The 18,791-nt window shown below is 37.6% G+C and overlaps 1 protein-coding gene across 6 annotated transcripts in view; it reads right to left on the reverse strand.

Annotated features, from left to right (window-relative positions):
* Window positions 1-947: 947 nt before the first annotated feature.
* LOC131573131 (CCR4-NOT transcription complex subunit 4) overlaps window positions 948-18,791 on the reverse strand; it is a 75,694-nt gene continuing 57,850 nt past the window's right edge. For 4 of the 6 annotated variants that reach the window (XM_058826762.1, XM_058826760.1, XM_058826758.1 and 1 more), the window contains 3 exons: window positions 16,930-17,427; window positions 2,040-2,252; window positions 948-1,257 (listed from right to left, as the gene is read on the reverse strand). In XM_058826762.1, the coding sequence (XP_058682745.1) occupies window positions 956-1,257; window positions 2,040-2,252; window positions 16,930-17,427 (1,013 nt within the window). In that variant the 3' untranslated portion in view covers window positions 948-955. The remainder of the gene's footprint in view (window positions 1,258-2,039; window positions 2,253-16,929; window positions 17,428-18,791) is intronic. The other 2 variants (XM_058826763.1, XM_058826761.1) reach the window with 1 other exon arrangement.

Below are 18,791 nucleotides of genomic sequence, written 5' to 3' on the forward strand. Positions count from 1 at the left end.
TAAAAGCTGCAGGCAGAGGAGGTCAGAGGTTGCTCCTGATGGTGATCATGTGGCCCCAATGCAGTGCTATCCCAGAGTGCCCTAAACAGGTGAATCTTTTTTTTTCTTAAAAAAAAAAAGAGAGACTGACAGAGGAGACAGAAAGACTGAAGTAAATATCACTCGTGTTTCAGCTGCTTATATTATGTATACGCTAGGTATTAAATCTGTGAATACTTTTAAAACATTAAAGTTTACTTGAAATCTAAAGCCAAAATTAAAGAAAAATCTTATTCTCCCCTCTTTAAACCACTCTTTAGCAACATGCCAGTTACTCATACCTATAAGTGTTTTGTCTTTCAACACACTTCATGTCAAACTCTGACTGATGCAATAAAATCCCCTGCTCAAAAAAAAAAAAAAAACCAAAAAAAAAAAAAACCAACCAAAAACCAACCAACCCCAACATAGCAATTTCCCTGTGTAGTGCCACACTGAATGCAAAATAAATGCTGGGCCACTGCTTGCCCCACATGTTTAGTAACTTCATTTAAATTAAATATCTTTTTTATGTTCTTGCATTTGATTCTGCATTGCACTTTTCCCCCTACTGCAGATTGACACTTTTCCACTAGGCAGAAATACTCATGTGCAAAAGACATAAGACACTAATATTCTCCTTAAGCATTGAGACTTGCATTTTGATTTCTCTCTTTTTTTTTTCTTAGAATGGTTAGAAAGTATTTCAAACAGTGTATTTCAAACACTGGTTCTGCAGAAACTTAACAAAAAGAATGGTCATGACCCTGTGATGGCATTGCATTTGGGGGGGGAAGTTTGATCAGGAACTGGATTCTTCAGAAAGAAAGATATGACAGGGAACAGTAGGTGGGCATGGGGAGGAGTCAGGGTGGGACACTTCCTGCATTTCTAACGTTTTGGGTCTTATTTTTCTTTTTTTCTTTTTCCTCCTTTCCTAATGACGATCCAGCGCTGAGCTCTGTAGTAGATCTGTGGGGGTTTTACTGGGGGGTCTGAAGGCTGTCTGAAAGCCTGGAGGTGGGGAATGGAAGCTGGTGGGGTTTGAAGGAGGAGAGTAGGGATTCCAACTGGCTCTGTGCAGAGGGATCTGTGTGCCGAAGGGGTTACTGTGGTGCGTCTGTGATGGTGCTGCACTGGGGCCGTCCACCTCTGTGAGGGCCTGAAGAGATTTTAGCCAATGTGGAGGATTGTCATCTTGAAGGGTGTCTAAACTGTTTCCTGTGGAGGCTGGGATACCTAAGAAAAGAAGAAAAAAACAGGGATACAGGCAAGTCAGAGGAGAAGCAATAAATCGACCATGAAGGAGGTCAATTTAACCTAGCAAAAAGCAACAATGAAAAAACATGATTAGTTTGTACAGAAAATGCATTTTACATTATTACTAACCTGGCCGCAAAAACACATAACATTAAATCGAGATAAGAGAAAGTTCACCCTCAGAGCACTTCTTCATAAAACACACATTTTTCTACCAAACATTCTGCTCGAAAACTACATCCCTGTCAACATGACCTTACCACACCAAGCTGCCAGTATGTTGGCACGTACATGCTTCACCTTTTACTCTGCCTACTTGAATCATGCTTCAGCCTCTCTAACAGGGAAACACAACCAGACAGCCTTATAAAAGAGAGCTTTATAAACAAGTGGAGTACGTCCCTTTTTAAATAACAATAGTCCAGTGATTGCCTTCAGTGCCTCAGGACCAGCGACGCACATACCGGACATGCCATCCAGCAGAAGGGACACCTTATAGATTGACCCTATAGGAAAGCACTGACCCACCTGACTGCCTGTAAAGGTCCTGGGCATGCATTGCAAAGGCCTAAGTGACGCTCTGTTATACCTAGAGGTTCCACAAAAATTCCTGCACCCTTGAGGTTTTGTGGATGGAAGCTGGAAGAGACCACCGCATACTGACTTTTTCTTTTTTCTTTTTTTTCCAGATGTAAATCAGTTTGTGCCAAATACCCATTTGATGGTTTGCCAGTGGAGCTGAAGGAGTGAGAAACGGTTACCTGTGATGATTGCGGGGTCCATCCAGCTGCCAGGGCTGTCCCAATTCAGGCTGTCGGTGGTGGCAGTGTTGGACGTTGGTACACTGTGGTTGGCGTTGGAGGGGGAAGAAGCATTGGGCAGTCCACCAAAGTTGATGTTAATGTTCGGTAGAAGTGCCCTTAGCCCGTCCTGCCATTCCTTCATATTTAAACTCTCTACAGAACTGCTGTTGTCTGGGAGATTTACCAACAAAAAAAATGAAAGATAAAAAAATAAAAAGCTGAAGTTAGAAACAGATGTCCTTCTTTGGTGGGGTATGGGATTTTGCTTTTACTTTTTAAGCTAAGCATTTAATATTTTCCCTATCCAAAACCTAGGGTCAATGCTTCCAAGATTGATGAATTACTCAGAGGGGCTGGCAGGTTTTAAACAAAGTATAAAGGAATGGGAGAAAGATATAACTCCTCCCCCAATATCTATCTCCCCATTTTGATTGAGAGACTCAAATAATCAAGGACACAGTGGCTCTCCTCTATTACTAACGGGAAAATCTACCAGGTACTTGATGAGAATACCTCTGCTGCAATTTGGCTGCTTTATTGATGGGCAGCAGGCTCAAAAGGGTTGTTTGTTTGATGTATATCAAAATGAAGAAAGGCTAGGTAGGGCTTTGCAATAGAAATGGAACGTGAGAAACCAGGGAGGCTGAGGAAAATCACAGATGTCTTTTGTTTTGTTATAGCTGGCTCATTCACAGCCCTATAGATGTTCTTCCGAAGGAAATGGTAATGAAGTTGGAGGGAGTGAAATTTCCTCTTGCAGTTGAAGAACAGTAGTGAAAATTCTTTCAAGACCTTTCAGAATAACTTCCGACACAGCAATATCCTCAAAATTTTGGTAAGAAGCAAACCAGCTGGACACCAAACCAGTCTCAACTACTTGCCTGAACATTTCAAGACATATCGCTAAAGGACAACAGAATAATGTGGCTATCAGCACTACAGCAAACGATCCCTCAACACAGAAGTTACACCATGCTATCTAGAACAGACTATCCGGTTCTGTGATCCATCTCTCACTTCAAGTATCTTAAAGCAGGACAAACCAGACATGAACATTCCGGTATTTATCATTCAATACAGGAAGTCATCCTTTATTAGCTTGTGGTCAGTTGTATTTTGAACAGAAGTTTTAGGCAGTGTGTTGGCTCATGGTTGTCTTTTTGACAAATATCTAGAATACAATCTTTTTTTAAAAGATCTCTGCCCATGCTGATTGAAGAAAGGACCTTGATCTCCATCAGAATTGTTATAAAGAGATACTTTCACAATACTGCTACTTTATCAACAACATAAGAGATTTAAGTCTTCCTGGAAAATTAGAGGATAACTCACAACCTTATGTTGGAGAGTAAAGAAAGCAGTCAATTGCTATCAAAACCTGCCCTGGCAGTTTTTGTAAAGCTGAATGTTTCAGAAAAAGTGGTGTCTTGAGCAATTACCTTTTTGTAACCAGAGGGAGGGGAAGAAAACCTCCAAAACAAACAAAAAAAACCTACTTCTTGAAACCTTGTCCTTTCACAGCTCCTCCTTTTTCCTTTGCAATACTAATGCACAAAATAAATGTTTTTAAAGAATTCGGAGCCATACGTTTTTCATTGAAACTTACCATCTTGATATTAAAATTAATAAATCAAAATTAAAATTTGAGAAAGTATTAATGGAAAATGTCCTCAAGAGATATCTGTTCACAACCCTCTTGAACATCCATAAGCCCATTCAAGACAAGTTCTAAATTAACTTTTTGTACCAAGAGTAGCAAGCTCACCATCACAGAAATAACTGCACCAAATTCTGTGTTATACACCATTAGTTTCCACTTTTTTTTCCTCACTGCTGCTTCAAAAAGCTTGTGTGAAGAAACACAGCTCTGTTTAATTATTCATTCCTACTGCAATGCAAAAAGCACACGAAGATGATTACTGGGTCCCTGCATGAGTGAACATACTCATCTCAACACCTGTGAGCTAGGGATCTGCAAGGGTCTCAGTCACCAACTTCACTAACGCCCAACACACCCTTTTCTTGTGTAAGAAAAATTAAAGTGTAGTACACTACAAGCAACATGTCTTGGAGGAAGAGTAAGACAAAGCCTGCAGGCTGTTATAAGGAAGAGGATAGGAAAATTAATACCACAGGGCATTAGGCTTCCTTGTATGTTTTTGTCGTGTTATTCTCCATTTAAAAAAGACATAATACAACACACATAAGGGTCAAGAAAGGTAGCAAGTGTTTAGATACATGACTCTCATGGAATGGAAAAGGCTGGCACTTTCTGGTGAGGAGACATTGCTGTCTGAGGCAGGCATAGTGCACCACTGCTGTGTACCCTCTCTAACACAAAACAACAGGAAATAAGAAACTGAGGGACACTGCTCTTTACCTCAACTGTCTGAACAAAAATCAAGAAGTCAAGAGATGAAAGGCCTAAAATGAATCAGTATCTACCAAAACATTGTTGTTTGCCATCAATAGGAAAGTTACTTTAATAAAATCTTGCGCTCCTAGGTATGAAAGTGACAAAATGGAGAATTACAAAATTTTATTGTCTTTCCCAAACAGGCGTATTTGTGAGGCTGCAAGGCAAGCCAGGATAAAAATATTGTCCCCTGATACAAAAAAAAACCCCAAGCAGCACATGTCTTTGCTGGAATCTGGCAAGTTTAAACAGCCTAAGTGAAAATGCAACTCCACCCCAGAGACAAAAGTTACTTCTACTAGGTAGAAAGGAAATTAATTTCTTCAGAAATCATTACTCATCCCTCAGCTAGTTTATTTTTCCTGTTAAATAAGTCTATGATTCATGATGAAGCTAGGACCGCAGTTAAAAATGAGAAAAAGCTAGCTGTCAGTTAATACAGACCTATTAAAAAGGGCACTTGCCTATTACCTTTCCCTACTTCTAAAGTTAACAGGTTGGAAGGAGTAATTTTCTGACTATTAGCAGACTTCTCAGTTGGACATTACAACCTAGGGGTGTGAGAACAACACCATTTCCCTCTCTCAAGAACTGAAAATGCTGTCTCCTTCATAGGCTAATCTTAAAAAGGCTTAAAGCAGCATGCCCACTGACAGTGGGAAAACACAGAAGACAACAAGGTAAAATCCAGATGACTGCAAGAAAAGTATTTATATACCAAGATAAATATGAGATTCCTCCCCTCATGCCCTAGCTTTGTCTCCCAGAAGAGAGAATAACCTGGTGAAGCACCACTGAAAGCACCACTATTGCCATGAAAAACATTCTCAAACACACACCCTGAACTCTGGTCTTCCCTTGATATACATGTCATAATCCTGTCTGGTCTAGTGGAAACTTGGGTTTACAGGGGTCAAGAGATCCCACAGTTCTAGCACTGAAATTTTCCTGTGTTCTGAGGCAGTATGTCAATGTGAAATAAAAGCACTTGCATGTAAAATTTGCAAAGTCAACCACTGTCTTCGAATGAGAAAAAGGAAAGAATAAAAAGCATTATCACAAATGCAACTTGTCCATCCAATCTAAATAAAAAAAAAAAAACAAAACAAAAAAAAATCTGAATCTCACTTAAGAAAAAGACTATATCTGAGAAGCCTGAACATAAATTTGTATAAAACTAGTCATTTAATGAATTTCTAAATAAAATCACTTCCCCATTATCACATCCTACCAGACCGTCAAATAGTTTTACCTCTACCTGCAATGTCTTAACACTATTTCTTCAAATCAGGCTAAGCAGTGTGTATTTGGGGGAGAGGCCACGAAGAGGATTAATGGCCTAGCCAGAATACTGTTCTGTTGCACATAATCAGTACTTTTGAAGATGTTTGCACAATTGTCTGCTGCACTGATACAGGCTGTTCTGTGACTTCCAGAATTCTGACAATGACACTGCAATAGAAACCCAAATGATGTTTCAAATTTGGCTCTATCACTTCGGTGACATTGATGCACTTGATCTTTTATACTGGTGCGATAGCAGAGCTTCCAGTTTTCTTGGTGTGAGACAAGCCCACTAAAATGAATATTCCACAGTGACTAGACCATTTCAAATCATTGCCCCCAGTCTGATATAAGCCTATGGTAAAATCCAAAGCAAAATTCAGCCAGTACATGCTTAAGTAAATACAACCAATAGGAAAGATCATGAGACTGTTCCATTAAGTGCAAAGCAAGTGTTAGCTCCTTGCTCTATCAAACTTACATTTCAAGCCATTACAGAAGCCTATTTTCATGCTAATTAAGTAAAAACATTAAATACCTTTACTCCAAGTCTTAAATATTCTAGTCCCACTGAAAAGCAAAAAGTCCTGCAAATCTAGGTTGCAATTATTTATTTTTAAAGAACCCATCAGTATGTGTGACCTAGACACACAACAGTGTGTCAACTACAGAAAAGCTTCAAATAAGCAAAATAAAATCAGAGGAAAAACATCATGAGAGACAGCCGATGCCACATACCTGACTGCAAAGAGAGGCAACAAAAGAAGCCAAGAGATATTAAGGTGTATTCAGTAATGGAATAGCTATTTCAACAACCTGCCTGTAAAAAGGCCCTTGTGAAATCTTCAAGGACACTGTTCAACAAATTTTGAAGCCAGAGAAAAATGAGAGAAAAAAAGAACAGGAAAGACTACCAGGAGTTCACCAAGAGTCTTTCAGCTCAATTATAAACAATTGGGGCTACCAGAGAAGCACACCCTTTCAAGTTACATCTCTGGTCCCACTCTCTGCTTTGTGCTACCATGTTCACAGAGAGCACAAATTGTACATGCTTTCCCTGAAACAGCCCTATTCTGAGAAGCAACTGAAGCTTCTCTATTTTAATCTCAAAATGACTTTTCACTATTGGTATTTCTGTTTTGAAAACAGTTGTCCAGAACTTTCCTTCCTTTGAGGGGGAAAGAGAAGGAAAGGACAATTTGTTGCATCCAAAAAAGAAATTACGACCATCACATTACATCAACTCAAAAGCTTTTCACCCAGAGCATACTTAAACATCAACAAAACAGTTATAAGAACTATACCTGTTTCACTTTAGTATGAGTAATAAGTTTGTTTGCTCATGATTTTTTTTAAGCATGAATAAAATCCCATTTAAACTTCTATGACCTGAAGGATTTCTCTCTGTTTCATTGACTCTCTACATCTACAATTCCTAGTAATCCTACAGTGTTTAAACCAAACAATTTAGTTTCATCCGTTCACAGAGGCCTAAGAGTGTAACTGGCAGATTAGAGAAGATGGAAACTGTCCACATTTGAAAAGAAGTGCTGCCCATCAGGAATACAAGTAGCTACTTCATCATATTAGGGAGACATCAAGTGACAGGAGCACTAGAAGGTAAAGCTGTTTGCAGTGAACCTTTAAAAGCCTCACAAACATTATTTATACATGGGAAACAAATTGACAATTTACAAAACTCAGCTTTATAAGTGTCATTTCACAGTGTGAATTTCAAATAAAAGTCTTACAGTCATTAGAACTGGGGAAACAAAAGATGCACACCTACAATTTATGTACATACACACACCTACAAAATAGGCTTTGGTAGACAAGAGACATCAGTCTGCCCTCAGCTTTAAAGTACTGCAAATAAAGCACATTTTATCTCTATTCCGTATCAATTTCCACAGTTATAGTAATTCCACTCAATTTGAAAGACAGCCATGTAAACAGAAAAAAACTATTCTTCAATGCCAAATAAATCCAACTGCAATTTATTTTGTCAGTTCGCCCAACTATCAAGTAGAATATATTAATTCTAAAGTATACATTTAAAGGGTGGAAAACATGATTTTCTAAATGAACTTCCTTTTTGATGATGATCTGACAGTATAACTTTCAAGCTTTCTGTGACTAAGTAAGTGTTATGAGTAAGAAAATGTCATTTACTTTCAGGGGGAATCCCTTCTACAGCATTAGCACAGGGACAGTAAGAACACTCATATCTGCTTGCATGTACAGTGACAGAATTTTATTAGGCTTGAGAAAAGCAGTTTTACATCAAGTATTCTGGAGAGTTCTTGTGATTGACTTACACTTACCACAGCTCAAGAGACCAAGCCATAATTATAGAAGCCAGCAGCCCAATTTTAATCTATAAGCAAATTTCAAATTGAGATTCCAAGTTGCTTTGAAAAACACGCTTGACTTCCTACAAAACCTTTTCAGAGAATCCCACTTTTTTATTACTGACTCTGTAAGAAAATACATTTTGGTGCTTAATCTATAATAGATAATAATCTGATAACCTTTAATATTACCATAAATCTAAACCAAGGGCACAAAGACTTAAGATACTGAAACAAATGAAAGAGATACTTCCTACATACAGAATCCTACACACAGAACAGTTTGATTAAAAAGCTCAGAAAGCATGCAATTCCATTCATCTGAGAAATAAAGTTCATTTTCACCTAAACTGCTTCCTCTTGCATCATGCATCAGGGTTCAATCTCACCAGATTACCCTGTCTGTCAACAGAAAAAACTTTGACTTCAAATGAAAAGCCCATGTGTACAAATGTACTGTGGGTACTTGGATAGATACATGCATAAATAAAAACAAAACATTTGAAATTTGTCCTATAAGGCAATGCAATAACTAGAAATAGCAAAGAAAAAAAAAAAATTAGATCTTCAAAGCTATGGTAACAATCAGCAAGAGCCTCTCTTGTTAGACAGATTCTCGATTCCAGAAATATCAAACCAATCAACCAACCCTCTGAGTTCAGACTGCGAGACCAGCATTAGCACAATGAAAGCATACTCTGGCAAAAGTTAAACTCATTTTTAACCTTCCCACATCTGCAAACAATTAAGGCTGATATATATTTATAGACTATTTCAATAATTCTGTGGGAAAATTAGATAAAATTTCAAGAAAGCCAAGTTTTCACCTTCCATGACATGAAATTCATTCTGATTACCAGATGCTGTCTTCTAATGGAAGTGACCAATTTTTTACATAAATAGATTATTAAAATTAATTCCTCTGAGGACAAAATTAAGTTCAAACGAGGCTGTGTAGAAGAAACCAAGAGATAGCAAGGGATTTTTTTTTTCTTTTCCCTGAAACGTAATTTGGCAGTAATGGGAGGAGAAACACTATTTGCAAAGCTGCTCTTCCAGTTGCTGCTATTCCTTTGGGATTCATTTATGCTCCTCCCCCAGTACAATTTTAAAAAAGATTATGTTTGTGCTCTCAGTTGTTTTTCAAGCTGGAGCACTTAAAAAGAAGTTAATGCAGAAAGCCTTTGAATCACTTGTACTTTTTGCTGAAATGCACCAGACATTATTGGCATTTTCTTAAATGGACTTAGAGTCAAAGTTTCAGGTCCATGCCAAGGCACAGCTTTTTGTTAGACACTGAGGTGGCAATGCCAAGTGCACTCACTTTCCAGTCTTCAGAAGTAAAATGCCATGTTTTAACAACAGTAAGACAGTTGCACCTTGTAACTCATGCCAGTGACCTATTGCATATTTTGAAGTGACTTCAGAAAAGCATCCAAGAGAACACAGCATCCCAAGGCTAAGCGTCTGCTGCCTGGAGGAAGGAGACACATCACGTAAGACAACAGAACTTACACCTCTTACACCACTGCAGGGCCATCCTAAGATCTTACCCGTGAAAGGAAACAATCTTTCTAAGTTTTGGTGAACCAGTCCTAAAGAGCTTCTATTAACAATAAATGTAGTCTTCCATCCCTAAAACCTTGGCAAAAGCCAATATTTAGTGTAGCTGAAGCTCCTTTGGTGATGCTACTACAGACACAAAGTCTTGAAATTTGATGTGAAAAACCTCCTGTCTGCTTGTTTCTCCCTGTTTCTGGAAAGTTATCAAAAAAAGCTGTCAGGACTAACAGTCCAGAACACAGACTGGGTCAGCTACTCAGGACACCTATTTCAGCCAGCCCCATGGTTATTTTAAATGTAGTAGAGTTAATGTGATTAGTCACTCCTCTGATACACTGCAGCCAAGTTGAAGGATTTTTTTTCCCCCATTTTTTCCTTTGTCACATACATATTCTTCCAAAATAAAGTTACACATTTAAAAATAGGCATCTTGCTACCCAGAAAAGGAGGATGCCTGTGTTTTACTGTCATGCCTAAAAATCTTGCAATCAAAGATTAAAAAAAAATCTAAGAGCTTAAAACCAAGCTAGAGAGACGAAGACAGATATTTATGTATCAAGCCTTATTTGAAACAGTATCACCTATATAATCATAGGAAAAAAATTCAACAGGATTTAGAAAACAGTTGCAGTACTAGCACTGAAAAGGCACTGGAAGGAAAGGTGGGCGTGCAGGATAAGATTTTGAAACAGAGAAGTAGCAGGACTTAAAGGACAGGTGCTGTGGATGACATTCTTCCAGAGATCATGATAAGATGAAGATTATACCAAAGAAGCCAGGCCTTTGTAGTAAATGTTGGCAATGTTTGGGAGTTAAGGGACAAGACACCAGAGCTAAAAAAAGGAATATCCACAGCGGATTTAAATCTTGACACTTATTCAATATTTTGGAAATTAATCTGAAATCCCACTTTCATTTAATTTAGTTTAAACCTGGATGCATAAAAAACCCCACTAAACTCCTCCAGAGAAACAGAAATGAGCAAGCCAAAAGTTTTCAAAATGGATTAATTCCATATTGTGCTTAACACTACTTCTCTACCAGTGAAACAGAAAATTAGTTATGATGGAAAATAAAAGAATTAATTTCAAGGTGGGGATACACACAGACACAAAGCATCTCCTTGAAGAGGAAGGTAAGAACCTCCATGGAAAAAATGGGGTGCTGTGAGCAAAAGGACTGATGAGAATAACAAAATGTTCAATGGCAAAGGCTGTACAAACAGTCATCTTTGTTGAGGAAACCAGGATATACAAGAATCAGTAGAAGCAATAATGGAAACACCTGAGGGTTGTTTAGAGAAGGTATTTTTCATTTTACAATTTCAAAGCAGCTTCAAATGAGGAGTGACCCTATTATCAGGGCAACACATCCATTTCTGAGAGCAGCTGCTCTGCACTCTGGAAAAGATACAAACCTTTGGAAATGCCATACGTGGCACCTACAACTATCAGTTGTATCAACCAAGGTGTTCACCAGATTCCCCATTTTCAATATTTATCCCTAACCAGAGAAAGACTTCAGACAGGCATAGATCTAACCAGGGTGCACAGAAATCATATCCAGCTGCCGTGCTTTCTGCCCAGCTGCTGTTGGAAAGCCAAATATCAAGGAAGACCACCAAGTGAGCAAGGACAGAAAATTGACTAATGTCTCTCTTACTGCTAAGTATGGAAACCAATACTTAAAATAGGCATTAAAACTTTCATATACTGTCAGGTCAAGAGGAAAAGTATTGGAAAATGTTCGACCATGGCATCCAAATAAAGGGATGTGAGGCACCACTGTTTAAGTCACATTCTTGTTGCTACGGTATGGGATTAAATGCCTTTTTTACACAGCACCTGGAGAATTTTTACAGCACGCTGACCTCAACACCCATACCCACATGGCCCAAAGCCTCTTTTAAAAAGGCACAGTAACAGAAAACACACAATACTCCATATCAAATTATTATCCTGAGACCACAAGAAAATGTCAGCTGCTACACCACAAATTCTCTGTTTCCTTCCAAGAATGTATAAAACAAGGCATGGGGTATGTGTTTGTTTGTTTGTTTTCAGGAGATAGAAACAACCCAGAAAGACCAAATGAATATCACAAATGGAAATGCAATTATGTTATGGGAAAACAGCAAGTCAGACAAGGAAACTTAGTATTAAAGGGGAAAACATGTTAACCCTTATTCTGATATCTCATCCTTTTCTGTGCTGCAAACAGTCTTTAAATAATATGACCACAGCCAACATAAAGGGATCTTCCCTTGTTTTACTAAATCTTGTCCAAAAGGTAGCATGAGACAAGAAAGGATTTGGTGTTCAAGACAAGTTCAATGGCTGGGGGCATAGAGGCCAGAAAACTTAAAGAAGCAGAAAATGCAACACCATAAATTGTTCAGAAATGGAAGAGCTCAGTCCTTAAAATAAGAGGGAAGATGTTGGACCTTCTTAATAAAACTGTCATTGCTTTGTCCTCTCTGCTACCAGCTACTGCTTCACAAAAACCTAAATGCAGCCAAGACATGAAAACATGCATGCTAGTCTGTCTGGATAAGGAATGCAACACCACTACCACTGACACTGCTGGGGGATACCCAAAATTAATAGAGCTGTCTACCCATTTATTGTCTCACCTTTAAATGTATATAATATCATCAATAAGGATGCACATTTTCAACAGAAGTAAGCCACAACATCAAAACTAAAAGGTCTTGAAAGAATGAAATTTTGATTCTCCATTATATTCTATTACACAGACTTATTACATTCAACCCCATGTTTTGAAATATCAGGAACAGCTCACAGAAACCTACAGCAGCTCTGTATCAGTCAGCTGAATGGTTAAAATATCTCAAACTTCACAATGGTTATCTACAAAGACGATGAATAAAACATTTTTTTCCCAACCTAAATAGGGTTTAATTCTTTACAGTTCATATCTGTGTCCACTTGATTCTTACCTCTATTTAGATTTTTAATATATATACATGAGATATACATAAATCACCTCTGTTCAACAAGGATTTGGACAATGCTTTGAGACATGATTTAATTTTTAGGCTGCCCTGTGCAGAGTCAGAAATTGGACTTGATGATCCTTGTGGGTCCCCTCCAAATGAGGGGTTTCAATTATTTCTTTGGGAAGAACATATTGTGTAGGAGTAGTCTTGGTAGAGTTTGAACTACCTCATTATTATGGACTACAGAGAGCTTACAATTAAGTTTTACATTCAGGGTAATTATGAAATTAATAAATGAAGTAATAGCCAGTGTTTCAAAATGCCTTCAAAATGAACTCATGGGGAAAGTGGAGTAACCATTTTCAACTTTTTCCTAATAGTTTTAACAATGTGAGTTCGTTACTATATTTCTATGTAACAAAATCAACGACTACCAACCGCTCAGTAAATTCAAGAAACAAAACTATGTATTTGTATTTTCAAATTAATATGCTTACATCTCATTTGGTAAGCATCTGTCTCCAAACACTGGTAATCTGAATCCTACCTTCACAGATCTCATACTATACCTATTATTTCTGAATACACCACCAGGCAGTAGGGTAGCAAAGATGATAGTGTACTAGCTATCAAATAACAAAGAGTTTCCTGTTATCCTATAGTAAAATAAAAATAAAGGCACACACCCACCCACACTGCTGTCAGTACATCAACCTTTCTCTCTGCAGAACAAAGCATAGTTACTGGCCAATATTCTTAAGATAGCTTGCTAACAATCTAGGGTAAGATTGCTAGAAGCAACAATTACACTGTCCATAAAGAAGTCACTGAACTTTACTCCTGAAGCACTGTTATACATTTATAATTTCACAGCAAACCATCTAATCAAGCCCACTCCAGAGAGCAGCAGTAAGCTTAAATTGTCCCTGAAAATGACAACGTGAAATATCTGCTACAGTTTGAAAAATGATACAGTGGGGGAAGGAAAAAAAAAGTTACTTTGGTAATCAATCAATCAAAAAGTTCATTTAAATACAGGTTGGGGACAAATGTATGCCTGATGAATATGACACATTTCAAGTACATGCATAATAAATCTATGAAGTCAATGATGTGCCATTGTGTCATTTCACTGGAAACTGTACAATTAGTTAATAAATAATACTTCCTCTGAGAAATAAGCAACCAAATTCCACATAGAAATTATTTTTTAAGTGAGAACTTAATTATAAATAAATAAATGTAGGTAGTGCCTGTGTTCCTCCGTTTAAATTGAGTACACATCACAGAACAGCCCTGCCTGAAGCTGTGAGCTTACAGCACAGCTCTGATTCTCAAATAAACAAAAGGCAGTTCCAGCAAATCACATTTAACATGTCACACATGAGCATTTCAAATTCATGTGAATAATAATGCCTAAAGCATAAACAGCAGCAGTTTGAAAGATACCATTTTCTTAATACAAGCTTCCATACCACAAATACACCTAGTGAATTGAGAAAGCCTAGAAAATACTATACTAACATATGAATTTATACAAGTTATCAGATCTGCTTGTTTTGACATAAATAAAAAGCTTCAAAAGGGTTGATTAAATAGAGCAGGCAGACAGACTAATGTGCCTCTTCTCATATTAATTTTGTTTTTCACCAGTAACTGGTCCAGTATTAGCTACTTTAGGAATTCATAATCCTGTAAAAAACTGGGATCAAAGACTGTAAGAAACATGCAGCTTTTACCACAGTAGAGGGTCTCTGCTACAAGACAGAAAGTCAAGTTTCACCTGCACTGGTTTCTTTTCCTGTTACATCTGAACCAGCCAAGTTGGTAACATTTACTAAAACACCTGAATATAGACTAACAAGAGCCAAGAAAAAGGAGCTTCAGGTGTACTACAGCTAACTTCCATACTGCTAAACAGCTGTTATGATATGCACTGCCTTTCTAGAAGGTCAGCTAGGGTATTTATAAGCTACTGTAAATAAAGTCTTAAACACGTGAGTTCCCTATACTTGCACACCACTTTCTTCCCCCAGCCCCACCAGACAGATGTATCTGTAAATTACATGATGAAACTAGGAAATTCTGTAATTAAATACTTGCTTCCGATAGATTAAAAGCAAATATAGAACAGGAAATAGTTTTTCAAACAGAATATAAAAGGGATTAACTGAGAGATTGGTACTGTAGATGCAGATAAAAAAAAAAAAATCATTATATTGGAAACTATTAAGTCAGCACACAAGAAAAGAGCTATGAGGTCATCTCCTGACATTCAAATTATTTGTACGTCAGAAGCAGTTAGAATACTAAAATAAATATAAATAATACAAACCCATAACCCAACAAACTAAAGCAGAACTGAGACTTCAGCTGATTTCTGGCAGCAAGAAAAGAAAAAGGAGCAATCTGTCCTTGTACAAATTACTCTTATTTCAAGACATATCAAAGCTGATGTACATCAGCTGAGAAGTGTTTGCACTGCAGCAACTGCTATCTAATTGTCAGCCAGTCAACTAACAATGTTTTCTATTACAAGAGATTAAAACCAATGCAAAGGAACTTTCCACAGTTACTACAGCAGATGTTTATTTTGGTTTTAAGATGGTATTTGCCAAAAACATTTTTAGAGTAATTGGTTATAGCAGTTGCATACAAAAAAAGGACACAAATATCAATTCTGTTACCTTAAAACATATGGGGAACTACATGGCCTGGGCTGTGCATCAACAAGTACCACACAACCTGCTCGTCAGAAATTGAAAGATCTACAAGTCTTCTACAAACACAAAAAGTTCCACTTCCAACCTGCTAACTAAAATTAAAATAATGCAGTACTTTTGCAAACCTAGAATCAGCCTGCATTATGAACAGATCTTTTTCAACACTAAAGGATTTTTCTGGTCCCCCAGGCCATAAAATAGCCTTATTACTGACCCCTCCAAGTAGAAGTTTTACAATTGAGTGGTAGAGTTGAAAAGTGATGTCCTGTTGTTTTTCTGCAAGTTCTACATAGTTTAGGGGAAAGGGAGCAACAAGGCAACTGTGGATGCTGTACTTTGTTACTTCATGCCAGAAACAATTTGTGCAACCAGTATCAGTCATTTTAGGCTTAAAACTTTTCAACTGCCAATATAAAGAGCTTTGAACTAACATTTGTAGTATGGACCATGTTTATACTTGAATCAGTTTATACTTGAAACACCTTACAGCAGTACGACAGCTGCAAAAAGCCTTCAAAGAGGACAAAGTAGAGCAAAATAACAGCCAAAATTAGTTCTTGTACTAGAGCATCAAAAAACCACTAATTTTTCCTAGGTCACTTATAGTAAAGCTAGTCCATCTAAAACCCATGAAAAGAAAATGCTGGCAACATCTCAAGGAGCAGTTTTCTCCACCTCAAGGCTACAAAGAACTAACAGTGACTTTCTACCTGCAGTTCATTATCCATATACAATATTTTATATTGTATATCCAATACAATATTTTCCCCTGTTACAAGAAGAGAATTTGTTTGGGACAAGCTAAATTGGAAGTATGGAAGGACTTCAAACCCCAGAAGTGAATTTTTAATCAAGACAATTATTATTACAATTAGCTCCTTAGTCGTAATGTTTGATGCAAGAGCCTATTAATCCTCTCAAGGCAGCCCAAACTGGCCTGACTGCACATTTCTTTTTCTCCACCATCACAATTCTCAGAATCAGGATGAATCCTCTTACACACATTGCAAGCATCCATTCAGTGAAGATTAGCATAATATTAAGGCCATCTGAAGTACAGAAATGAACAGCACTGAATGTTTTATCGTGTAGCCATTCGGTTATGCGCAAGAGGGAACAATCCAGCCAAGACACATGGCACAAATTACCATCATTACAATTTTTTGCATGACTTTAAGAACTGTGGTCAACACCTGCATGCCAACATGAAAGTCACAATGCACTTCCAGGGCCTATTCTTAAGTAAAGCCAGTCTGGCAAGACTGAAGAACCAAAATACCAATCTGCTTTGGCACAAAATTAAGCGGGCACATAATACTCCACCTTCCTTATAAAGCTCAATATTTACAAGGCTAAATATCCAGTTACTTTAAATTTTTTTAATACAAAGGACCTATTTAAAACAATATTCCTCCATCTATTCATAACCTAGTATGACAGTCAAGAAATAACAGTCTACTGCTTGTTGCTGGCTATTTCCTTTTCCTGTTCTGACTCAGAGAAGCTGAGAGCATGAATTAAGTCATATTCACTTCCGTCCCTATTCACCTACCTGATATAGGGATCCCTCCCAGACCTGTGCTGTGTTGTGGTGGGAGATTCAAGTCCAAGAAATTACTATTTGAGGTGGGATTTGCTGTGTGGTTCAAGTGCATGATGCTATTGCGTGGGAAGGCCATCCAAGGATAGCGAGCTGCTTGGCCTGGAAAACTGAAGGAGTTGTAAACTGCTCGATGCTGTTGAAACTGTGGAAACCTCTGTGGCATGACTGGAAAGGTGCTACTGAGAGAGTTGGCATTTGTGGGTGCAGCAGGATGCAGGAATCCAGAACCTGGCCCTTTGGCAGTTGTAGTGTGTGGGGTAGGGTTCTGAAGAGATGTGGGCGAAAGGGAAGGTTGGTCTTGGACTGACAGTTCCTTCTCAATCAGGTCTGCTAAGGCTTTGCGGGTGATGTCAAAGGGATCAAACCCTAAGTCGTCCTCTTGCTGTTTGGAGGAACCAAACCCAAAAGCTGCTTGCCAGTCTGTGGAGGAGGATACTGGTATAGTTTCTGTTGGAAGAAGAAAGGAACAGGATTTAGAACAAGAATTAGAAATCATCTTCGCATATAAGAATTTCAGCCTGTGGTCTTTTATCTTTCATATAACACTACTTTATACGTTCCCCAAAGACACCTTATTCATCAGCTTAGAATGCCATTTTCAGATCAAACTGTCATAGACTTCTACTAAAGGTGAAGTACTAGAAGTAGCAAATAACATTTTTACTGCACAGTTGCTCTGTTCCTGAACTACAGAAAAGCCTTATCCAGAAAGTATTTTCAGGAGTAGTCCTACTTGCCTAGAACCTTCTTTACCCCATATTACTTCATGCAAGTGTGAACAAGCAGAGTTTAAATAAGGTTGTTACTCAGTTCAATATTTTGATTTCACTATTAATATTGTGCAAAAAAGATAAGCAGGATGCTCCCTCTCAAAAGATAGAACCTCAGAGCAGTAGTTCAAAAAACAAAACTAAAATCAACAAAGAAATAAAAACCACCAAAAAATCGCCTACTGTCTACCATTATGAAGAGGAAAAAGTCGAATTCTTGAGGAGATACAATGATAAAAAAAGGGAACTGCATTACAAGATATTGTTAAATATTTTGAGGCAGTGTTGCAAAAATAGTTATCAGAATTTCTCTTCATTTTCAGTTACTACTTCTTTTCATTATTTTGTCAAGTTTGTTATTTATGGTCAGTGAATACCAGTCTATCTTCACATTATTTTTCTTCAAAATTGTGGTCAAATAAGCTGCTAAATTCAGGCTAGCATCACTTGCAACATTAACTCCCTCTGCTGGTAGGGACCTGGTCTGCAGCTTTAAGAAGGTTCAGTATCCTCTCAGAGTAGAAATCTATGCTTTATTTTCACTCTAAAATCCATGATGATAGATAAAGAGTTGCTACGCCAACAAGAACTTGTCCTTTGCATTCTCATTTAAACAGCAACAATATACTTCATGTTAACTATGATCTCTACTGCCTGGAAATTCTCTCACTGCTACTTAATCCTCACAAAATTGGTGCATCAAGTGCCTTAGCAGAAAGGAATTTCCTTGGCAATAAATATTGTTTACAAACAGAATTATGATATTCAGGAGAAAGATCAACATCAGAAGATGAATAATCACTAAGTAAACCAACTATATCATAACGTATTATTTACATTCAATTTTTTACTGGTATTTCTTCATTTAGTTTTCTAACAATTTCCTCAGACTTAAAATTTGTGAGCTCTTAAATACCGTTAACCATTCCCAAGACTATGTAATTACAACGAAAACTACGATTCATGCATATGACAAGGTGTTTCATAGGGGAGTAACTGAAAAATACAGGTATCTTTCAGCTGATGAAATTAAACATAACT

Source organism: Poecile atricapillus, chromosome Z (genome assembly GCF_030490865.1).
Source record: "Poecile atricapillus isolate bPoeAtr1 chromosome Z, bPoeAtr1.hap1, whole genome shotgun sequence".
Classification (NCBI taxonomy): domain Eukaryota; kingdom Metazoa; phylum Chordata; class Aves; order Passeriformes; family Paridae; genus Poecile; species Poecile atricapillus.